General features: G+C 44.8%; 1 protein-coding gene across 4 annotated transcripts in view; it reads left to right on the top strand.

The window, feature by feature from the left end:
• DNAH10 (dynein axonemal heavy chain 10) overlaps window positions 1-23,466 on the top strand; it is a 206,647-nt gene that overhangs the window by 58,218 nt on the left and 124,963 nt on the right. For all 4 annotated transcript variants that reach the window (XM_061602405.1, XM_061602408.1, XM_061602407.1 and 1 more), the window contains 13 exons: window positions 280-756; window positions 1,870-2,028; window positions 4,197-4,313; window positions 4,395-4,497; window positions 5,439-5,617; window positions 13,904-14,115; window positions 14,344-14,500; window positions 14,601-14,834; window positions 14,926-15,048; window positions 15,205-15,438; window positions 17,076-17,299; window positions 18,101-18,370; window positions 18,638-18,821. In XM_061602405.1, the coding sequence (XP_061458389.1) occupies window positions 280-756; window positions 1,870-2,028; window positions 4,197-4,313; window positions 4,395-4,497; window positions 5,439-5,617; window positions 13,904-14,115; window positions 14,344-14,500; window positions 14,601-14,834; window positions 14,926-15,048; window positions 15,205-15,438; window positions 17,076-17,299; window positions 18,101-18,370; window positions 18,638-18,821 (2,673 nt within the window). The remainder of the gene's footprint in view (window positions 1-279; window positions 757-1,869; window positions 2,029-4,196; window positions 4,314-4,394; window positions 4,498-5,438; window positions 5,618-13,903; window positions 14,116-14,343; window positions 14,501-14,600; window positions 14,835-14,925; window positions 15,049-15,204; window positions 15,439-17,075; window positions 17,300-18,100; window positions 18,371-18,637; window positions 18,822-23,466) is intronic.

Below are 23,466 nucleotides of genomic sequence, written 5' to 3' on the forward strand. Positions count from 1 at the left end.
GTGACAAGAGGAAAAGAAGGAACAGCCAAAATTCAGGAGTGTAGATGCAAACCCTGAGGAAAAGGAAAACAGAATGTGATATACTGAGAGAGCAGGAGGAGTCATGAGAAATTTTGGGAGTTTGGCAAAGAACTTTCCTGCCTCCTCATATTGCTATTCTGGTATCACTGATGCAATGGCAGTGACTCTCAGTAATAGTCCCTCTCTCTCTTACTGTGGTGGCTCCTGCAAAGCCACAGACCTGTAAGGCCTTTTAAAAATATTTTGTCTCCAATGTAGCAATTTGTTCGCTGGATGCATGGCACCTGCATTGATTGCCCACCACAGCAAACTGGTGACGATGAGCCCATCATCTTTAGTTTTTATAATGATATCTCTCAGAACCCTTTAATCATCGAGCAGGCCATCCTCATTACTCAGAACATGCACAAGCTTCTGGGCTCCCTCACAAAATACCTGAACAGATGGAAGAGGTACCGCCCTCTATGGAAGCTGGACAAGGCCATTGTCATGGATAAGTTTGCTGCCAAAAAGCCAGCTTGTGTCATCTTTGATGACAAGTTGCAGTTCTACATAAAGGTAGCCCAAGAAGTGATGCAGCAGCCCATGATTAAAGACGAGCAGTGCATCCGCCTTCAGCTTGAGCCTTTGGCTTCTACAGTGCAGGAAAATGCCAAAGGCTGGGTGACTTCACTCGGGAGACTGCTCAATGAATCAGCCAAAGAAGCGCTTTACAGTCTCCAAGAAACTATTGAAGTAAGTCTCTTCGACTGATGATGATTAATGTATAACAGGAGGGGCTAAGCAGTGCTCATCCAGATGTTGTTGGGCTTCAACTCCCATCAGCCACAACCATCATGGCTAGTGGTTAGGGATGATGGGAGTTGTAGTCCAGCAATATCCATGAGGCCAAAGGCTAGCCACCCTTTACATACTTACCAACCTTACTGCCCATTGAAGTCCACAGAAGTGGTGGGATGGATGCAGATATGCATGCAGAATAATTTAGAAAGGCTTTGATAGTTACCCATATTGTTTGGCATGCTAAGTCCAGTCTTCCTTTTGTGGGAATGGGGGGAGTAATAGAAGGGGATAATTTGTTCTTCTAAAAGTTTACTTTAAAATGTACCATAGCTTCATTTCTTCTTTTATTAACTCTTTCTGCCTCTCTGAAACATTTCAGTGCTCTTTCTTCAAAAGGTCCCATAATTTCCTAGTCTACCTCATCTTTATAGCATCTTTTGGACATTCCAAAAGCGTTCATACTTTTTCTGACTCTGCACCACATTCCACTGCCTTCCTTAAATGAAAGAAAAAAGAAAAGTAGTGATTCCAAGGCTATAGAGGAGGAAAGACAATATGCATCATTTATTTAATTACAGGGGTGACTAAACATTTTTTGGGCTGAGGGCCACATTAACCCATAGTCAATCCTCCTGGAGCTGCATGTCAAAATGGGTGAGGCTGAAGTGTACAAGTATGCATGGCCAAAGGGTAAAAGTGGATGCCAGTTTTTTATCTTTAAAAAATGACACGGGGGGGGAGGGCTTGGTGGGTATCGGAATCACAGCAGGGACCCAAGGGAGTTGTCAGTAAAAAGATCTGATGGGGAGGGGAGAAAGAAATGCTTTGCCAGGCCTGTGCATGGTGCCTCCCAAATTGCTGCAGTGCACTGCCCACCCTTGTACACTAAAGAAACCCACAATCAGAAGGCCCTTTATTCGTATATTTTTGCATGTGTTTTGTTCCAAGATCCTGGAGATCTACAGTTGTATTCACCATGAACAAATGATAGTTAGTCAAAGATACTAATGAATTATTGAAATTATTTCTTTGCAATGTTTCTTAAAAATGAATCATTCTCTCCAGAGATTATCACATAATCTCAAGACGACTCCCACTACCCTGGAAGATCTCAAATTTGTCCTGGGCACAATTGCCGAGATCAAAGATATGTCTCTAGAAGTGGAACTCAAATACTTGGATATTCAAGAGCGATACCGTACCCTTGCAATGTATAATATTCCTGTAAGTGAAATTTCATTAAAGTGAATCAGATTTGGTGCAGCAGTGTTTGTGATAAGTGCTACTGCATCTCAAAACATCCCTGCTATAGAGTTCCTGTCTGTTACTTATTTTATTTATTAAATTTATTAGTCGCCCATCTGGCTGGTTGTCCAGCCACTCTGGGCGACGTACAAGATAAAAAACAATACATTAAAACGTTAAAATTTAAAACCATAACAGTAAAAACCTAACCCACCCCAAAAGCCTGCCTGAAGAGCCAGGTCTTCAAGGCCCGGCGGAAGCTCATCATAGAACGGGCTATGGACTGGGTATTGGAAATTTTTGGAAAGGTGGTTATAGACCTAATGAGTCACAGATGCTAGGGGACTAGCTCTGGGTCATACTTTGGTCTCCTCTGGCTCAGAGTCTGGCAGATGAGTCTTTTTGGGGAATCTGTGCAGGCCGGGATGATAATAAATTCTCAGTGGAGAAGTGCCAGCTTTGCAGGCAGAAAATCCTATCCCTGATGTCTCTGGATTAAAGAAGGAGATGGGCAAGATCCTCTTTCCCTAGAAAGCTGCTGCTGGTCAAAGTAGACAGCATAAGCCTGGATAGCCTGACCTAGGCTGAAGGCACACTTGCAGTTGTACTGGTTTCAGCACGTCTCCACCTCTTTTTTCTGAAACCAGGGGCACAAAACATTAGTCAAACTCCACCCTTTTTACTCCAAAACCTGAGAAATTGGAGATTGAGTGTGTTTTACCTTCACACAGACTTCCAAACAGATTGGCCATCAACCCTATTGTCACTCCAAGATGTGTTCAATGGAAATGCTTTGCTGTAGACTCAGGCAGAGACAGTGATTTGCCCAGTGCTTTGCTGTAGGCAGTCCTTAAAGGTCTGACATCAGCAGTAGGGAAGGGAGATTGCAGCCCTGGGCTCCTACTGGGAGGAAGGGTGAGATATAATTCTAATAAATAAATAAATGTGTACAGCCATGGGCAAATACATTTCAAACTGCAGCCAGACAAAATGGTCTCACTGCTTTTGAAACAACTAGTGTGCATGTTAGCCCTAGTATCAGTGCATAAGACAATATGGATTGAGTACTGGTGGATAAGTTGATCACACTTACAGGGTCACAGTAGACACTACATAGCAGATATGTCTAATAGTCTCCTGTTTTATTTATTTCAATTAAAAATACCTGTGAACTTGAGAAGAGAAACAGCTGGGGGAGGGAACAAAGGAAGCTCCCTTCTATTGAGTCACACCATTGGTCTAGGCAGGGAACTCCCCAAGTCCTACCTGGAGATGCTGCTGGAGATTGAACCTGGGACCTTCTGCAGGCAAAGCCAATGCTCTACCACTGAGCTATGCCCTTCCGCATTTGCTCTGTAACCATTTTTCCTCTCACTATTTGTGCACTCAAAATCTCTTCCTCCAAAGCTGCTTTTCCATTTGCAAGTGCAACATCTCTGTGGGTGGCAAAACAACTTGGGGGTGTGATTTTGATTGGAGAAGGAGCCTGAGAGAAAAGGCTTTCCCTCAGAACAACACCTTTCTGTCCCCCTCACTGGTCTTCTGCTCTTACTAGCAGCCTTCCCAAGTTGCTCTATGCTTCTGCAGTGTAACATCTAGCAGTTTAGCCCACAGGTTTGATTTATAAGCACCTTCAACTGGGATTTGCTGGACTTGCTTCCAGTCATGCACAGAAGGTGGAGGAGAGTAAGACGCAAGACTCAAAGTTCCCGTCAAGGCTGAGGTGCAATAGGAATGTTGATGGAAGAGTGTTAGAGCCACTTCAAGAAACAAGGGCTGGTAGTGTAGTAGGTCACATGACTGAAGGAAGCAAAGTGCAGGGAGTTGTTGGAAGATGGGGGGGACAGAATGCAGAGTTATTGGTATGGATTGTTCTGTAATATCAGCATGGATTTGCTGTTTGGAAAACTAGAGGGCTTTTGCAGATAGAAACCAATGAGAGGGCAGGTTGTTGCTAGCAATTCCCATAGAACCATTCCTTAGTAGGCAGAGTTTTAGTAGGAGAAGAGGGCCTGGGATAGGTAGCCAACATATTTTGACTCCTGTGGGAACATGTTGGGTGGCATGCCAGCAAGTTTAGGTTTAGGCTTAAGACCTGAAGCCTCTGACACATTTTTAAATAAAATGTTACCATTATTTTGCTTTAGACAACAGAAGAAGAACAGCAACTGGTGGATAAAATAAAGCAAATGTGGGAAACACTTTTTTCTGATTCGTCAGGAGTTGATCACAGCCTTGGAAGCATCAAAAAGACATTTACTGAGGTACTCTATTTTAACTTACATTGTGAGGAAATGCACTTGGAAGAGGAATAGCCGGACTAATTTGTGTCATATTCCTTCTAGATCACAAGGGACCAGATTGGAAACTACAGTAAGGAAATTGACGATTTTTACCATAGGTTTACTACTGAAGGACCAGGTTCTGTTGGTGAGAATCTTGATAGAGGTAAGAATATGTCTTTGCTAGTACTCGTGTTACTAGACAGCTGGAATAAACAGTGGATAATGTTGTAGTGGCTAGAAGCCCATAATCCTTCAGACCTTTTCCAATGAGAATCTGAGCACCATCTGCATAAAGTAATGATACTCTTTTTCATGGGCCACTGTTCTGGTCATCTTTCCAGACCAGCTGCCACATGCACTTATGCAAGTTGCTTTTCAGGGAGGAAATAAGCAGTGTAAGAAGTTGTAGCCCTAGGCTGTAGGAAAGGTAACAAGAGCAAACTGTGATATAATATCATCAGAGCTGAAAGTGGCAAGTTTTGTGCCCTGGGCAAATACTTTAACTTTACCACCCTCAGAACTATTTGGGGGCATTTCATTGTGTGAAACAGCATGCTAAGTTATCTATGTCCTCTTACATCGGTGTCTTCCAAAGTGCTTGTCTTCCAAAGAGTCTACAATCTGACTTTTTTTGGGTGTGTGTGTCAAGGAATCCTTGCATGTTGTAGAGGATTCTGGGAATTGTTTTAGGAAACACTCTCATTTCGCACAAGGTTTTGTTCCATCCTGTTGGGACTCACTGTGATCTCATATGAACTATGAGGGCATCACAGAAGAACACACACAGAACTTTCTTGCACCTATCCATTAGATGAGAAACTCAGCAGCTGTGAGCAAACTTTCTTATAGGCAAACTTGACTGCTATTATTGAACTTTTAATTGAGAATCTACTGACAGATTTCCTGATAAGATGTTCTGGGCCATAATGAGTTATGTACAAAAAGGAACAAGCACTTAGATATGAAATGAGTCTCTGTTGTGGAACATTTCCTGTTTTTCTGGAGATTTTACACATGGGGAATTCTGTTCTATAGCTGACAGTGCTAGATATGGTCATCGCTACTCATTCCTTAGTGCTGAATATATTTTATTGCCATGTGCAGGATTAGAGCTTATGGTAGTTTTTGAAAAAGAACTGGAGAAACATGAGAAAAATCGGCAGGAACTGGCAAATGCTGAAAAACTATTTGACCTTCCAATCACAATGTACCCTGATTTAATGAAAATCCAGAAGGAGATGAAGGGTCTGAGGCAGATCTATGAAATCTATAAGTTGCAACGAGTAAGTGTTTTTGGAAACCATATATTTACTCCTCATAGCTGCGAGCCCTGTCTACATCCCAAGTTAGTGATTCAAATCTCATGCAAGGTTGCAGTGAACCACCTCCTTCAGACCAACAAGCAGTAAGCAGAGGCTTGGTCCACTAGATAGAGAAAGTGAAAGTGAATTGCCTATCCTGTGTATAATAAGCTGTAAAAATAAGGATGGTGGAGTGGTGTTGGAGAACATTGCCTTTTTGAGATGAGTCTACACCAGTTGTGTTTTGATTTTTTGGACATGTTTTGCATTACATGTAATTGCAAATGTTTCTTTTATTTATAGAGTTTTAATTTTGTATCACCCTTTTCAGCAAAGATTAGCTTCCAAAGCAGCTTATAACAATTAAAACTCTATGCAAAGATATTACAAATACTTTAATGTTTGCATAGCAATTACTTCTGTCCTCCAACAGTTGGTGATACAATCCAGGTTCCAGGCTCTTCTCTCTAGAGGGAGAGTTCAGGAGAAAATGAGGGTGGAATCAGAGACTGGCTGTTGATAAAGATAATAGCTAGCCTGTACAACATCCAGACCTCTACCCAGAGACAGATGTATCAGTCTGTTTCTGGTTTGTATCAATTTCTCATGTGTTCATTCATAATTCTATTCCATCCCATTGCCACATTTATCTCTGGCTCTTTTTAGAACTCTGTACAAAAGTGGGTTTTTAAAATACATATTTTATCATAAAATATGTATTTAAATAGTATTTTATCTCAATGTGAACATTTCTAAATATACATTATCCTATTTTCTTTACTAATTCTGGGGAATTGTTTTGAGACGAGAACTATATTGCAAAATTCAGAGGAGGAGGATTATGCCTCAATCTATCCATTAGTCTAGAAGGTGCAAATTAGGTCAATTCACATAAAAATATAGACCAAACAAAATTATACATCCCTAGTTCTTCCTCTGAGCAGATTCCTATGTGTAAGTTTCTATGTATAGTATTTTGTACATTCTCTTCATGGAGTCAACTCCCCTTCCCTGTTCAGCATACAGTGTGTCTGTGTCTCTATGGGAGAGAGAACACATTCTATTATCTGGTTAAGATCTAATAATCTTTGTCCAACAAACCATGTGATTGAGCTGCGTGATGACACATTTCCTCCTCACCTTTTCTCTTTTCTCATGCACCTTAATTCAACATTTTCAAGGTTTCTTTCTTAAACTATAGTTTTCCATAGAACCAGGAAATTAGTTGGAGCAATCCCTACTAACCAGGACATCAAACCAGTTTGACTCTGGTTTGATTCTCTGGCTTGTAGGGTCACTGCAAGCACAGTTTTCCAGTTCAGGTGTCATAGGAAACCTTGACTGTATTGAATTAAGGTGCACAAGAGAAGGGGGAAGGAAAGGGAAGAGGAGGCATGCAGGCAGTGTGATAATCCATGGGTTTTTTAACTGGGTTTGTTATGTGTGAACCAGACTTTTACTTCCTTCTCAGGGCCTGATTATTGTGTTCAATTTAGGAAACATGGTTGAGGAGCACTTTTTGAAAAATAGGCCTGCCCCCTCTTTCCTTTCATGGATTCAAGAGTTGGCAGAGGAGGATTTGAACTCTTCTCTGCCTATCATACTTGAAGGTTAAGTAAATAATAATGATGTAAAACTGTTGATTTGTACCACCAAGCACAAAAGCTTGAGAGATTTTTTTCTGTGCTTATAAGAATTTACTGAACAATTAATTATCACCAGTCATGTTATATGTCACCTGTAAAGTGAACAAGAGAATACTTGCTGTTTAGGGTGCATACACACCATGCATTCAAGACATATTTAAAGCCTACAACTTTCCCCAAAGAGTCCTGGGAATTGTCGTTTACTCGTAGCAGAGCTACAATTCTCTCATGGATGACAGAGGTCTCCAAGTGGGTTCTGTAGCTCCCCCTACAGCTCAGAGACAGGAAACGTTTCAGCGAATGTTTTTTGCTCCTCCCCTGTTGCTGAGGCTCAGTTTTGTTTCCTGTCTCAGCTTGGAGCACATCCTACTAGGTTGTGTTTCCTCTCTGAAGGAGCTTCTTCTCCCTTCCTGTGTTATCACTTTTATCTCTTGTTTATTACGCTTCTTCTACTTTGTTGGTAACTCTTGTTTAAAAAAAAATTCTGTCACATTCTTCATCTCCTTCCCTATCAGTGTCCTCGTCTTCTGTCATTCTCTCATGGATGACAGAGGTCTCCAAGTGGGTAATATAGCTCCTCCTACAGCCCAGAGACAGGAAACGCTTCAGCGAATATTTGCTCCTCCCCTGCCGCTGAGGCTCAGTTTTAGTTTCCTGTCTCAGCCCAGAGCACATCCTCTTGGATTTTCTCCTTATTTAGAGATAGTCTATTCCTAGCTAAAACTTTCCAGCGTTTTCTCCTTCCCTTACTGTGTATGTTTACCTTGAGTTATGTCTGTCTGTCTTCCGATCCGCTTCTCCCGGGTTTCTTTCTGTCAGTTTCACCTCATGTTCTCTGTATCTTCCCCACTTCTGTTGGAGTATTCTCTTGTCAGTTTCACTCCCTCCCTTTCCCTCTCTCTGAGCTATGGAAAAAGCAAAAAGATCGAAGTCAGGGGAGGAAAAGAACACGGATAAGACTAAGAGCTATGTTTCCAGAAAGAAGCATCTTAAGAAAATCGGGCAATACCCAGCTGCGGCTTCGGTCAGTTCCCGATCACTGCGCTTTCCCGCCACTTTTCAGCAACGGCTGCTTACTGGCGGTGATGACCCGGTGGAAGGGGCTTCTTCAGGAATCTTTTTGCGCAGCTCACCAGCCTCACACCCGGATCTGCTAGGCAGCGGGGTAAGTCAATACGGGGATGGGGTCATTCCCCCGGCAGGGCTGCAGGAGGAGATAGTGCTGAGGCGCGATGAGGCGGTTGCACCCGCCATTTTGGATCTGAACACAGCAGCGACCGCCATTTTGGAAGACACTACTGAATTAGTGCCTGTCATCAGTCATGAAGGAGCACTTCTGTCCTGCTTGATATCTCGACGACTGCTGCTGCTGAGGGAGGCATCCAGGCCACGTTAAGGGCACGCAAACAGCATTCTCATGCAGCCCCTCCCCATTCTCCCGATCCTCCCCGCCTCATTCCTAATATGTCGAGGCAACTGGAATCGCTGTCTTCTGAGGACGAAGGCATCACCAGGTCAGCCCAGCATGAAGCACCTTTCCAAGCCCCGGCTAGGGAGCCCCTCTAGGAGCCTTACCCAATAATTCAGCAGCAATTACTGTCTGACCTCTTCTCTCCCGCTGTGCTGCGTCAACTTAGAGAGGCCATCCTAGGGGATTTACCCACACAAGGGGGACAGGGAGCCCGAGGGTCCTTTTCCCAGCAAGAGAATACAATCGATCACCCTTCCCTAAGGGGGCAATTAGAGCAACAGGAGCCAGATATAGCCCACTCTCCTGGTCCCTGTTCTGCTGCTAAAGGGCAAGACAGACGGAGGGAACTTACAGTTCATGAAAGTCACTCTGATGATGGGGGAGATGACATTTTGGATGAAGGGGATGGGGAATGGAGTGATGGATCCAAGCTGGAGGACTTTGGCTCCGCTAGACTTTTTCTAGAGGTCCATTTCCCTCCTCTGTTTCACAAAGTGTTGACTGCTTTAGACCTGAACTTAACACAGCAGCAACAGCAACAGGAGCCAGTATCTAAAAGCGCTTTGGTCCTGCCTGTCTCAAGACTGTCCACCAGGTGCATTCCTTTCCCTGCTCCTTTTAAGTCAGTAATGAAGTTGGAGTGGGACTCTCCACTTCTATGTAAGAAGGATACTAACTATGCTAACAGATTTTATATTCTAGAACCTGAGATCATGGAACAGCTGCGAATCCCGGCAGTGGATGGTCCAGTCTCTGCTTTACTGTCCAGGGCTTTTCTCCCTTGGGATGGGGATGCTCAGATGAGAGATCCCAATGAGCGAAAGATGGAGGTAGCCCTAAAAAAGACTCATGAGGCAGCTGCCCTTTCAGTAAGGGCTTCAGTTTCGGCCTCAGTGTTTGCCAGAGCAGCACTCCTTTGGGTAGAGGATCTTTTGGACGATATGTCCCTAGATCCCGTGCGAATGAGAAAATCTTTATTGAAAGTTTCTAGATCACTTACATTTATAGCGGATGCAACTATGGACGCTTCCCAATTTTCGTGTAGAGCTATAGCGGATGCAGTGGTTGCTCGCAGACACCTTTGGCTTAATCATTGGGATGTAGATGCCCCCTCTAGGGCTAATCTGGCATCTGTGCCCTTTCTGGGTTCCAAATTATTTGGGGACACGGCATTACAGGACGTCTTAATAGAGTCTAGAGACAAAAAAAGAATTATGCCATCTCAGAAGAAAGATGATCGCCGTTCCTTCAGGCATCCCTTTCAATCATCCCAGTCCTACCAGTCCTTTTGTGGGAATAGATTCGGGGGCAGGAGTCGTGATTTTCGATCAGGCCATCCCTCCTGGAACAGACAACGGTTCCAACAGAGAAGCTAGCAACCATTCTCTTACAGAGGACCTTCAAGTCAGACGTGCCAGGGACGTCAGAATCAACAGCGCTTCTGACTCTCTCACCCTGTTGCTAGTAGGGGGCAGGCTAAATCAATTCTCCCAACAGTGGCAACAATCTACCCAGGACAAGTGGGTTTTACGAATAGTCATGCAAGGGTACAAAATAGAGTTGAGAGAGTATTCGCCAGCCAGGTTCCTTCCTTCTCCCGTTTCCAAGTCTGGAGTGAAACAGCAAGCGCAGTGTCCAATGAAATTCACAGTCTATTGGCTATTTCGGCCATAGAGGAGGTTCCTTTCAGAGTCCTTCTCAGGACTTTACTCAGTCTTGTTTTTGGTCAAAAAGAAGGACGGATCCTGGCGCGCAGTACTCGACCTCAAATTTCTGAACCAATTTGTGGTCACTCAAAAATTCCGGATGGAGACTCTATCCTCCATAAAAGAGGCACTTCAGCCCCATGACTTTCTAGCATCAGTGGACCTGAAGCATGCTTACCTGCATATACCTATCTGCTCAACACACAGACGCCTGCTACGCTTTTACTACAACGGCAGCCACTTTCAGTTCAAAGTCCTACCCTTTGGTCTCGCCTCTGCCCCACGAGTCTTCACCAAAGTCATGGTGACTCTGATAGCCGGCCTTTGTATGCAGGGACTCCACATATATCCCTACTTGGACGATCTCTTAATCTGGGCCGGCTCTCTTCCCCGAGCTCAAGAAGTTGTCCAGATCACTTTAGCTCATCTGAAGGATCACAGATTTTTGATCAATTCTCAGAAAAGCCATCTCGTCCCATCACAGGTTCTAGTGCATCTGGGAGCACTTTTGGACACAGTAGGTCAATCCATGTCCCTTTCTTCGGAACGAATTCAAAAGATCACAAAATTGGCACGCATGGTGATTCGGTCCCGTTCAGCCAATCTCATGACACTTGCGAAACTACTCGGCATGATGGCTTCAGCCATAGGCATTACTCCCTGGACTCGACTACACTCACGGCCGCTTCAGTGGATGCTTCTCCATTTCCAGAAAGAAATCGTGCTACGTTCCCACCGTTACGTTCTTCTCTTCCGGCAGACAAAGCAATCTCTTCCATGGTGGATGGATTCCCACAACCTAACAAAGGGAGTTCCCCTCGAGGAGCCTTCACGATCTGTTATAAACACCGATGCAAGTCTATCAGGATGGGGAGCTCATTACCAGGGGCAGTACATGCAGGGCCGTTGGACCTTAAAAGAGTCAAAGAAAAGCATCAACTGGTTGGAGCTCAGGGTGGCACACCTAGCCCTGCGTCACTTTGCAAACAACCTCGAGTTACTGGACGTCTTGATTCGCACGGACAATACCATGACTTGGGCTCATTTAAACAAGCAAGGAGGAACCCGGTCGCGAAGCCTGCATGTGGAAGCAGTGACAATGCTATCGTGGGCAGAACACCATGTGACGTCAATCAGGTCAGAGTACATCCAGGGTCATCTGAATGTGACGGTAGATTGGCTGAGCCACCAGCAGTTGTTTCCCGGGGAATGGTCCCTTAACCGAGCAGTCTTTCTCTATCTTCAATCCCAGTTCGGCAAATTCAAAGTAGACCTGTTTGCTTCTGAGTTGAACCACCAGACCCGTAGCTTCTTTTCCCGCTACCTCAGCCATGGGGCAGAGCAACAGGATGCTCTAACGGCGATTTAGCTGACCGGGCTACACTATGCAACTCCACTGCTCTCCAGAGTATTAAAAAAGATAAGATCAGAAAGGGCTCACGTCATGTTAGTAGCACCATATTGGCCAAGACATCTGTGGTTTTTGGACATCATTCAACTGTCTCAGACACCACTCATTCGACTTGTATCACATCCCGATCTGCTCCATCAAGGTCCCCTTCTCCATCCAGACCCACAATGGCTTCAATTGACCGCCTGGGAATTGAACGCAGCAGATTGTTAGCATCAGGCATATCCCCAGCAGTTGTGTGTACTATACTGGCATCTAGGAGGCCTTCCATAATTCGCAGCTACCAAGGTACCTGGAAGGCGTTCTCAGCATGGTGCTCTAAGTCGAACATTCATCCAGAAAGAGCAGAGGTACCCGAAGTGCTACGCTTTCTGCAAGATGGGCTTCAAATGGGCATACGACCCAATACGTTAAAAAGACAAGCATCAGCCTTATCTTCTGTTTTACAGATCCAGGGAGCTCCCTCCTTAGCCTCTCACGAACTCGTGAAAAGGTTTCTCTGTGGGGCTACGACTCTTAGTCCACCAGTGAAACATCGTTTTCCGACATGGAGCCTGCACACAGTGCTCTCTGCGTTACAAAAAACACCGTTCAAGCCTCTAAGTTCATCATTAAGAATACTTTCGTTCAAAATAATTTTTCTAATTGCTATAACAACAGCACGCAGGATTTCAGACTTACAGGCACTCTCTGTCGACAAGCACTTGTGTGTTTTCCATAAGGATAGGGTTGTTCTACGTACTAACCCAAAGTTAACTCTCCTTTCCATTCTCAACAGGAAACTACCTTCTTTCTGTCCTAACCCTACTCACCGTTGAGAGAGGGCGTGGCACTCACTTGATGTCAGAAGAGCACTGAAAATATATATAAATAGAACTAAGCCCTTCAGGAGGTCTGACTCCTTGTTCGTTTCCTTCCATCCGGCCACATTGGGACAAAAAGTGTCTGTGGCGACTTTGGCAAGATGGATTAAGGCTTGTATTTCCTTAGCCTACGAAACACTTCATTTAACCTCTCCTTTACACATCACGGCACATTCCACCAGATCAGCAGCTACATCGGCAGCGTTTTCCACAAATGCTCCAATAGCTGATTTTTGTAGAGCGGCCACCTGGTCCTCTCCTTGCACGTTCACAAGGCACTACAAGATAGACCTGTATGCCTCAGCCAATGCTTCATTTGGTCGCAGGGTCCTGCAACAGGTCCTGCCTTCGTCTATCCCACCCTAGGTCTGCAGCTTTGTTACGTCCCACTTGGAGACCTCTGTCATCTATGAGAGAAGGAACAGTTTGTTCTTACCGTAAACAGTATTTCTTCATGGATGACATGAGGTCTCCAAGGCCCACCCAGTCTGGTATTAAGGGTTGGGACTGCGTCAATAAGTGCCATGAGCTCTGTGTCCATGAGTTCTGTATCATTAATTCGCACCAGTTTCCATTGTTTGATTTGTCTAACTAATTCTGGGCATGTTGCCCCTGTTCTGTTAATTCTTCATTTACTTGCTGAGGCTGATGTCAAAGCTAGCCAAGAAAAGAAAACTGAGCCTCAGTGGCAGGGGAAGAGCAAATATTCACTGAAGCGTTTCCTGTCTCTGGGCTGTAGGAGGAGCTATATTACCCACTTGGAGACCTCATGTCGTCCATGAAGAAATACCGTTTATGGTAAGAACAAACTGTTCTGTCTCTGAGCTGTAGGGGGAGCTACACTACTCACTTGGAGACCTCTGTCATCCATGAAGAAACACCGTTTACGGTAAGAACAAACTGTTCCTTCCCATCATGCTTAACAAACTACTCCCAGGATTCTTTGGGGAAAATTGTGTGCTTTAAATGTATGTTAAATGTGCTTTAAATGTATGTTAAATGTGCTTTAAATGTATGGCATGGATGTGACCTTAGTCTTGTATAGTTAAATATCTACTTGGCCTAGGTCTGGAATGCTTGATCCTTGCTTCATTTTAAGAATATGTATTTCTGTATAAACTTCTTGTAAAGTGGAATGAGGTATTTCTTACAAGTTATTTCCTGGTTCCAGGCTGCTAAAGAAGAATGGTCTCAGACTCTATGGGTGAACCTCAATGTACAGGTGCTGCAGGAAGGAATTGAAGGGTATCTAAAAACCCTTCGCAAATTGCCAAAGCATGTCCGAAGTGTGCCTGTCGCATATCACTTGGAAATGAAGATGAAGGCATTTAAGGACTCAATTCCTTTGCTGCTGGATTTGAAAAATGAGGCATTAAGAGAGAGGTTTGATTTCAGTTCACTCATATAGCTTTGAAGTAAAAGCTTTGCTGCTGTTAATAACCTATCTATGAATCTTTGGGAGGCAGAAGAACCTACGAATGCACCCTGTACCCTTACATTTGCATTACATTGGCAAATATTGGTTTGTGACCAGTGTTTTCCAAAGAGTGCAGGTATCTTCTTAAGCAACAAACCTTGAGTCAAACGACCTTACCGTTGATCTATTCACAGGCACTGGAAAGAACTGATGCAGCGAACAAACACAGTTTTTGATATGGCAACAGAAACATTCACTCTGGAGAATATGTTTGCCATGGAGCTGCACAAATATACTGAAGTTATCAATGAGATTGTTGGTTCTGCAGTCAAGGAACTTGGCATTGAGAAGGTGAATTTCCTCTTTGCTAGTTATTCTGTCTTTAAGGTTCTTCCAACAATAATCAGAGCAAACCCTTGCAAATGTTGAAACTTCTTTTGTCCTTTTATAGGGTGTAAAAGAAATAGTTGAAACCTGGGAGAATATGAAATTTTCCGTGCAAAGGTACTTCAAAGGCACTCAGGAACGAGGCTTCATTTTGGGAGCTGTTGATGACATAATCCAGATATTGGATGACAATGCAGTCAACCTCCAGAGTATTTCAGGAAGTAGATTTGTAGGACCTTTTCTGGCAACTGTTCATAACTGGGAGAAAACACTCTCTTTGATTGGTGAAGTGATTGAGGTAGGGAAGTAAAACAGAGTTGACTTCATGGAATCTGTTTTAATTTCCCATTGTTCTCCTTCTTTAACAAAGCAATGTTTGGCTTCCCTAGATCTGGATGATAGTACAGCGAAAATGGATGTATCTGGAGAGCATATTTATTGGTGGAGATATAAGATCTCAACTGCCTGAGGAAGCTAAAAAATTTGACAACATTGACAGGATATTTAAAAGGGCAAGTAGCTGACCTGTGTGTTAATGGGAGCATTGAAGGACAGAGTATTGATTGTACACATAATCTGAATGCACCTTATATACACAGACATATAAACTGATTCACAGTGTTAGCTGTTAATAGTTTGTCATTTTATTTATTTCATTTTACCTACAGATAATGGCAGAAACAGTGAAAGAGCCAGTGATAAAGAAGTGTTGTGAAGCTCCAAATCGTCTTTCGGACCTACAGAATATAAGTGATGGCCTGGAGAAATGTCAGAAGAGCTTGAATGATTACCTGGATTCCAAGAGAAATGCTTTCCCCAGATTCTTCTTCATATCAGATGATGAACTGCTCAGCATTCTGGGCAGCAGCGACCCACTGTGTGTTCAGGAGCACATGATCAAGGTGCATGATGGACTGATTCATGAACTAATTAAAGATCCTTTCACATCCTCTCTTTCTGTTGCAGCAGGTGGTCTCTACAGCTGGGTTATGATCCCTTCCTTGAGACAAGGGAGCAGAAAAATTACCCAGATGGAGTTCACTACCACAAGATGTGGTGATAGCCACTGGTTAGATGGCTTTAAAAGGGGGCTAACAAAGATATGGAGGACAAACCTATTAATTGCTGTTAGCCATAATAACTAATGGAACCTCAGTGTTCAAAAGCAGCTGGTTATTCAATCCTAGTTGCAAGGGAGCAACAGGAGGAGAGGGCTATTGCCTCCATGTTCTGCTGCTGGGCTACCCGGAAGCTTTTGATCGGCTGTTGTGGGAAACGGGACAGTCAACTAGATGGACCTTTGAACTCTTGTTCAGTTCATTTAAGTGAATTATAGATAGATATATAGATATAGATGTGTGTGTGTGTGTGCGCGCATTTCACATTTCAAACAGTATCTGATGACTTAATAACTGTCAGCATTATTCTCAGTCACAGGGCAAGACAGGAGGCAGGAAAGGGCTAGCTCATCTTCTGGCTCTGAGCAGGAGGCTCCCTGCCATGGGCCCTGTGGAGAGTTCTTGGCGGAGTGATCAGGAGGAAAAGGACTGTGATCCTGGGGAGGGACCCAGTGGGCTGCGATGGGAGGGGGCTGAAACAGAAGAAGGCTTCAGCAGTTTATACAATGACAGCTCTGCCCCCTAAGTTACAACTGTAGAAGTGCTGTCTGACAATGAGCCAGCCCCTATCCCACCTCTCAGCCCAGCCTTGCACCTCTTCCTCCAGAGAAGGAATCGGAGGCTCAGCCAGCGGCAGCGTCAAAGAAAGATCTGGTTGAAGCACCTCCATCCGTGTCACCAAGGGCACATGGGCAGATGAACTGGTGCGAGTAGATAGTGCCAGCTTTTCAATCCATTTGTAGGACTGCCCGCTTGTTAAGCCAGTTCCGTTGTGAGAAACCTTCCCCACCCAAACAGAAGGCCCACCTGAGCCTACTTAAAGGGTCTCAAGAGGGATGTCCAATTGCTGCAACATCTTAGCTTGAGTAGTCATGCCTAATTATGCAGTGTAGAGATGTAAAGTCCTATGTAACCAGTAAACTGATCCACGAGACACTCTAAGCTGAGATTCCACATTAAACATAGTGGAGAAAAACACACCAGTGAGTTAGAGTCTGAATCTGACGGGGTTGGCCAGGACACTCCAGTCATATTAAGGACATCTTCAGAATAAATCAAATTTGCCAGTCCTGCCTTCAACCAGAGGTTGGATTAACCCTTTCCTGCCTGCTCTCCTGTCTGTATATCAGAATGGAACCTCATGGTAAGTTCAACTTTCAGTTCTCAGCACTTATTTATTAATCTGTGGCTTATGTCTTTCTGGTCAGCAAATCTGGGAATTCCATTCACTCTTAATGAGTATATCTAAGGCCATACATTTGCATCTATTAACCAGGGATAAGGACTTGAATCAGTTTTGTGTATGAAGCATATTTCTGCAATCCATTTGGAGAAAGTACCTGAATTTCATACTGGTGATGTAGTATTTCTATGTGAGTAGCGTCATTGCTTAAGTTTTATCTCCTCCTGACATGCTTCAGATGTATGACAATATAGCCGCCTTGAAGTTTCATGAAGATGACAGTGGAATGAAGATAGCCACAGCTATGATCTCTGCTGAAGGTGAAGTGATGGATTTCCGGAAGGCTATCCCAGCCGAAGGCAGAGTGGAGAATTGGATGACTGCTGTACTTGTTGAAATGAGGAAGACCAACAGACTTCTTACTAAAGAAGCCATCTTTCGATACTGTGAAGACAGAAGCAGGTGAGATAATCAAATGCAGCATATCTGGCTGGCAGCAGGATGAGAGGAGTATTGCTTAAGGGAATATGCCCATGCCAGTTCTTTTGTGTGTGTCAGCCCTTCCCAACCTGGAGTCTCCCAGATGTTTTGGATGACAACTGCCATCATAGTCAGTGGTTAGGGTTGATGGGAGCTGTAGTCCAAAACATCTGGATGGTCCCAGATTGGGGAAGGCTAGTTTATGCTGCTAGTCCACCATCAGTCCGCACTGCAAGTGGTGGCAGCCTCAAGGGGCAGAATGGGCTATGACTTCATATACAATACTAAATCACATATAACTCATACACTTTAATGTAGTGTTGTAATAGTCAGGAACCTGGGATTCTCTGTCCATGGAAGATAACTTGCTGGTGTAAGAATGGCTATCCCATTAGCTCCAACAAGCTGGGCTTATACAAATTAGAATCTTTGTCCATCTTGGTTGAAGGAATTGCCTCCTGGTTCTGGTCATGCTCACTCTGCAGTGGTGAGGCTTGCAATAATATTCACAAAACATGACTATTATGTATTATTTATTGATTTATCACACTGATATTCCACCTAGCACAAACACCAGAGCTCCTCCTTACTACTTTCAGCCATAGCCAAAAGTAGGATGCAAGAAGGAGAGATGTTGCCAAGCCTTCCACCTCAGCTGACTCAGGGCATTCTTAGGTAGAGAAAAACATTTCTGTTAGAACCCTCTTTCCTCTCCAACTGCCTCTAATCCAACTGGCTAAAAAGTGATGGTCACTTGCCAAAGAGATTGTTTTTTTTCCTTAGAGTTGACTGGATGTTAATGTACCAAGGTATGATGGTGCTGGCTGCCAATCAGGTGTGGTGGACCTGGGAAGTGGAAGACGTCTTCCGAAAAGTGAAGAAGGGAGAAAAGCAGGCAATGAAAAACTATGCCAAGAAAATGCACCAACAAATCGACTCACTAGTAACGCGGATCACCAAGCCACTAGGCAAAAATGACAGGAAAAAATACAATACCGTTCTCATCATTGATGTCCATGCAAGGGATATAGTTGATACATTTGTAAGAGACAGGTAATTTCAGACTTCATATGAGAATGTTTGCTCTGTATAATGCTGAATCAGTCATGCTGTTGTGGGATCAGATGATGTGCCTCAAATTCCAATTGGAAAGTAATGAAATCAATGCTGAGACCCTGCTTCCCTGTTCAATTTTCCTTTTGCTGCCTCCATCCTCTCTTCTTTTCTCACATCTCTTGATAGCATTTGCTGACCTGTTCTGATGTCATATGCTTCATGGAAGTCTGAAACCTCACTCACTCACTTTCTCTCTCATTCTAGCATCATGGAAGCCCGTGAATTTGAGTGGGAAAGCCAGCTACGTTTTTATTGGGACAGAGAGCCAGATGAACTCAATGTGCGCCAGTGTACCGGCACCTTTTCTTATGGCTATGAATACATGGGCTTAAATGGACGGCTGGTCATCACACCACTCACAGACCGGATATATCTAACACTTACGCAGGTAAGCCAATAAAGAGGCTTTTCAATTAGCCTCTGGTCCTAAGTGCTGTTGAAAAAATAGGAGTGTAACTTTGGAATGTATACGTAAAGTTTCCATTCTTGTATACAGCTCCTGTTTCCTTCAGTGAATTCTTTAGCTCTGAACAAAGGATCTACTCATGCCAGTATAGAAGTGGCATTGATGCAGGACTCTTGTCCCTTAGCCAATGATTCAAGCCCAAAATATGGGATTGGTTATAGTTGATCTGCAGTGGTGTGTTACTCACTGTCTGTTGGTGGAGGGGGTTAGCTAGAGATGTATTAATCCTCCTACTTGCTCCACAGAAAGGGTTATGTCAATCACTGCAGACTGTTAAGCTTCCACTGGAGGAGACCCCATCCAGTTTTGGTCCTGCCTTTTAGAGAATTGAAAGTGGTTTTAAAAACTTTCTGCTCATGGTGTGTACTGTCATCCTATTTTCACTTCTGATAAACTGGTTCTACAGGTTTTTGTTTTGTTTTAACTAAAGGACAAAATAAACACACCATAGAAAGTGCAGTACCTTGCAAACTGCTTTCAGTTCTCTTAAAGTTTTCTTGCGTATTTTAATTATAGGTATTAATATTTTAATGTCTGAAGGGGATTGTTTTAATGTGTATTTAAATTGTATTTTTAAATTATGGATGTTAATATTTTACTGCTTGTGAAACTGTTGTTATATTTGTAAACCACTGAGAAGCCTATTTTGGAATCAAACAGCATATAAATTAAGTAGTCATCATAGTAGTAAATACTGTCTCTAGCTTTCATTACTGCAGACTGAGAATCTAGTACCTACTACAGTGACAAAGTAGATTTGGCAGATTAGGTTGGAGGACATTCAGCTTGAGTGGATGATGCCTCCCTTAGGATGTGATAGGCAGGGTCTCTAGAGCCTTCAGCCTCCTCTTCCAGGGGAGGAATTGTCCCACCTTCCAGTTCTACTCTGCCTATGGCAGTATATAGTAGGGTCTTCTCAGGAGAAAATTCTGTGTCTGAGCCTTCTTTTGTGACTTTGATGTCCTTCCTCGTCTCTGCCTTTCCATTTGTCTAATCTTTATATTTTTTAAAAAAACATGTTCTTTCATGGATGCCAGTGAGGTCTCCACGTGGGTTATAGTCCCCAATCAGCTCGAGACAGGAACCTGTCATAATTTTTTCTTGGCTCCTCCCCTTCTTACTGAGGTGATGCCAGTTCTGTTCCTGTCTCAGCTCGGGCAACAACCTTTGGCTGTTTTTCTCTCACTTCTGTAGACTATCAGCCTACGGCTCCTCTATTTTCCTTCGTTCTTTTCTATACTTCTTATTATCTTTCTCTTCCTCTTTTCGTACCTATTCTTTCTCTCCTGGCTGAGATATGGAAGCACTGCCGTCTTCTCAGACCGCCAGGACAAAAACCCTTAGAGGAACAGGGCAGCACACAGTGGCTACTGTGGTCGGATCCCTGCAAGGCCATAAGGGGTCAGGGCAGCACTCAGCTCCTGCTGCAGTCAGTTCCCAGCCGCCGTTTGTCCCACAATCCCAGAACAAGAAGGGACACAAAAAATCAGGGCAGCACCCAGCTCCTGCTGCGGTCAGTTCCCTGCAGATATTGGGCATGACGGCAACAGCTCCAGCGGACGCGCAACGTCTGGCCAGGGAGCATAGGGAAGAAGCCTCACGTCAGAGCATGAATTTCGCTGCTACATCGTGGCACAGCTCTAATCGGGGCGGAGGCCTACTGTGCAAAGTGAGCCTTTCACCACCGCCTACTGCCTCTTCCAGCTCCCTAATGATTTTTCCCGCCGAAAAGGCGGCGGCGGCCATCTTGAGTGGCACTTGAGTGTTTGATAGAGCCTGCAGTCCAGCGCCATCTACTGGAGCAGCCGGACGACAGCAGATCAGAGGATGAGGGAACGACGGAAGCCCATGGGCAGTATGGCCCCCCTGTCTCTCCACCCCAGCTCTCTCCTCAGCCTATGCCAGCTCCTTTAATAACCCCTTCAATGACGCTGGCACAGTTGTTTTCGCCTGACGTAATTCGGCAACTTAAGCAGGCACTATTAGAGGAGGTCCCACCATTTACTGTGATACCCCCCCCAATACTCCACAATGCCCACAGCCTACGGCAGTAGCCGCCCCCCCACCATGTAAGAGACCACGCCAGGTTGCCGGACAGCTTTCCCCTGACCAGACTTTGGTGGCTATGGGTACGGGGTATTATGAGCGGAACCACCAGGATGCCCTATCAGAAATCGGATCTACAGGGTCCATGGATGACGGAGAATGGACCGATGCCTCAGAAACAGAGGCTCAAAACTCGGTCAGACTATTTTTGGAAGTTCATTTTGAACCATTATTAAAAAAGGTGATTGCTTCCCTGGAGCTGACTGCTCCTTCTGAGGAACAACCTACCTCCTCCAGGCCAGCTATGGTACTGCCTACTGTTAAGACCGGGCCTAAGGGCATTCCGTGCCCACCTATGCTGTTGGCTAATATTCAACAGGAGTGGGAGCTACCACTATACCCCAAAAGAGGGACTAACTGGGCTAATAGACTATATACCTTAGAACCCAGTGTTATGGAACAGTTGCGGGCCCCAGACGTGGATGGGCCTATTACTGCACTCCTGTCACATTCGATCTTGCCACGGGATGGGGATGCTCATCTCAAAGATCCCATACAGCGCAAGTCAGATCTAGCACTTAAGCGGGTACATGAAGCGACGGCTATGTCCATAAGAGCCTCTGTGGCAGCTTCAGTATTCTCTAGGGCATCACTGCTGTGGATTGAGGACCTAGCCCAAAATCAGGAGCTGGAGGTCTCCAAGTTACGAAAGTCCATTTTAAAACTCTCACGCTGCATGGCCTTCGTACTATGGATTCCTCACAATTTGCAGCCAGGGCTATGGCCACGGCAGTGGTAGCCAGGCGCCTAGTATGGCTTTCACATTGGGATGCGGACAATGCATCCAGATTTAATCTAGCCACGGCTAAATATACAGGTGGGAAATTATTTGGGGAAGACAATCTGGCGGAGGTATTGGTGGACAATAAGGATAAAAAGAAAGTTATGCCCTCACAGGGGAAAGAGGAAAGAAAGCCATTCCGATGCTATACTCCCACTTTCCAGACGCGTTCCTTTCGTGGCTCAAGGCCCTTCTTCAGCAACAGACAGAGGGATTTTAGAGGCTCCCGTTTTCCCTGGCAAAACCAGAAGCCTCCACAGAGATTCCACCAGAATAGACAGCAGTCCTACCAGACTAGGCAGCAGCGTCAACCACAACAACGTTTCTGACTCTATACCTGTTGGAGGTCGACTCAATTACTTCCTAAACCAATGGCAGACAACAACAAAAGTCAAATGGGTCCTGAGCATTATCAAAGACAGGTACAGACTGGAGTTACATCAGTATCCACCCCCACGTTTCGTCTTCTCACATAGACCAACATCACTACAAAAACACGGAACATTCCTAGCAGAAATAGAGCACCTTCTACAAATCTCAGCTATAGAACCCGTCCCCATGGACGAACGGTTCTCAGGAGTGTACTCCCTCTTCTTTTTGGTGGCAAAAAAGGACAGTTCATTCAGGGGGGTGTTCGACCTCAGGTTTGTCAACCAGTTCCTGAAACGGAGGACTTTCCGGATGGAAACTATAGCTTCAATCAGAGAGGCACTCCAACCCCAGGACTATTTGGCATCCATAGACCTCAAGGAGGCCTACCTGCACATTCCAATTCACCCCAGACACAGAAGGTTGCTCAGGTTCACATACGACAAGAAACACTTTCAGTACAAAGCGCAGGTGGTCCTAATAGCCCCATACTGGCCAAGAAGACCGTGGTTTGCAGACCTAGTCCAGCTGTCTGTCAGAACCCCCCTTCCACTTCCAAATCGACACGACCTGTTACACCCTGACCCAGCCTGGCTTCAGCTAGTCGCCTGGAGGTTGAACGGAGCAGGCTGTTAGCATTAAATATTTCACCTGATGCGACAGCAACTATCCTGGCGTCACGTAGGCCATCTACGCTCAGGATATACCAATCCACTTGGGCAGCTTTCCTGCGTTGGTGTACAGCGCATGACACCAATCCTATGACGGCATCCGCACCACATATCCTGCAGTTCCTCCAGGACGGCCTCCACCAGGGTCTACGTCCTAACTCCCTCAAACGTCAGCTATCTGCGCTTGCATCCGTTCTATCTTTAGACGAAGGGGTCTCTCCAGAGTCACATTCGCTGCTCAAGAGATTTCTAAGAGGAGCAACCGTTATCAGCCCTCCAGTAGTGCACAGATTTCCTTCATGGCACCTCCATACAGTGTTGACCGCACTACAGAAATCTCCATTCGAACCCCTGCAGACGGTTCCTTTGCGAATACTCACCTTCAAAGTCACGTTCCTCATAGCAATCACATCAGCACGCAGGATATCAGAGATTCAGGCTCTATCAGTGCAAAAACACCTCTGCATTTTCCATAACAATAGAGTTGTACTGAGGATCGACCCTAGCTTCATACCAAAGGTCAGATCTCAGTTTCACCTGCAACAGGAGATTGTGCTGCCCACGTTCTGCCCAAATCCTAAACACCCCATGGAAAGGGCATGGCACTCCCTTGATGCGAGGCACCTGATAGTTTGTGTCC

This window comes from Rhineura floridana, chromosome 19 (assembly GCF_030035675.1).
Source record: "Rhineura floridana isolate rRhiFlo1 chromosome 19, rRhiFlo1.hap2, whole genome shotgun sequence".
Lineage (NCBI taxonomy): Eukaryota > Metazoa > Chordata > Lepidosauria > Squamata > Rhineuridae > Rhineura > Rhineura floridana.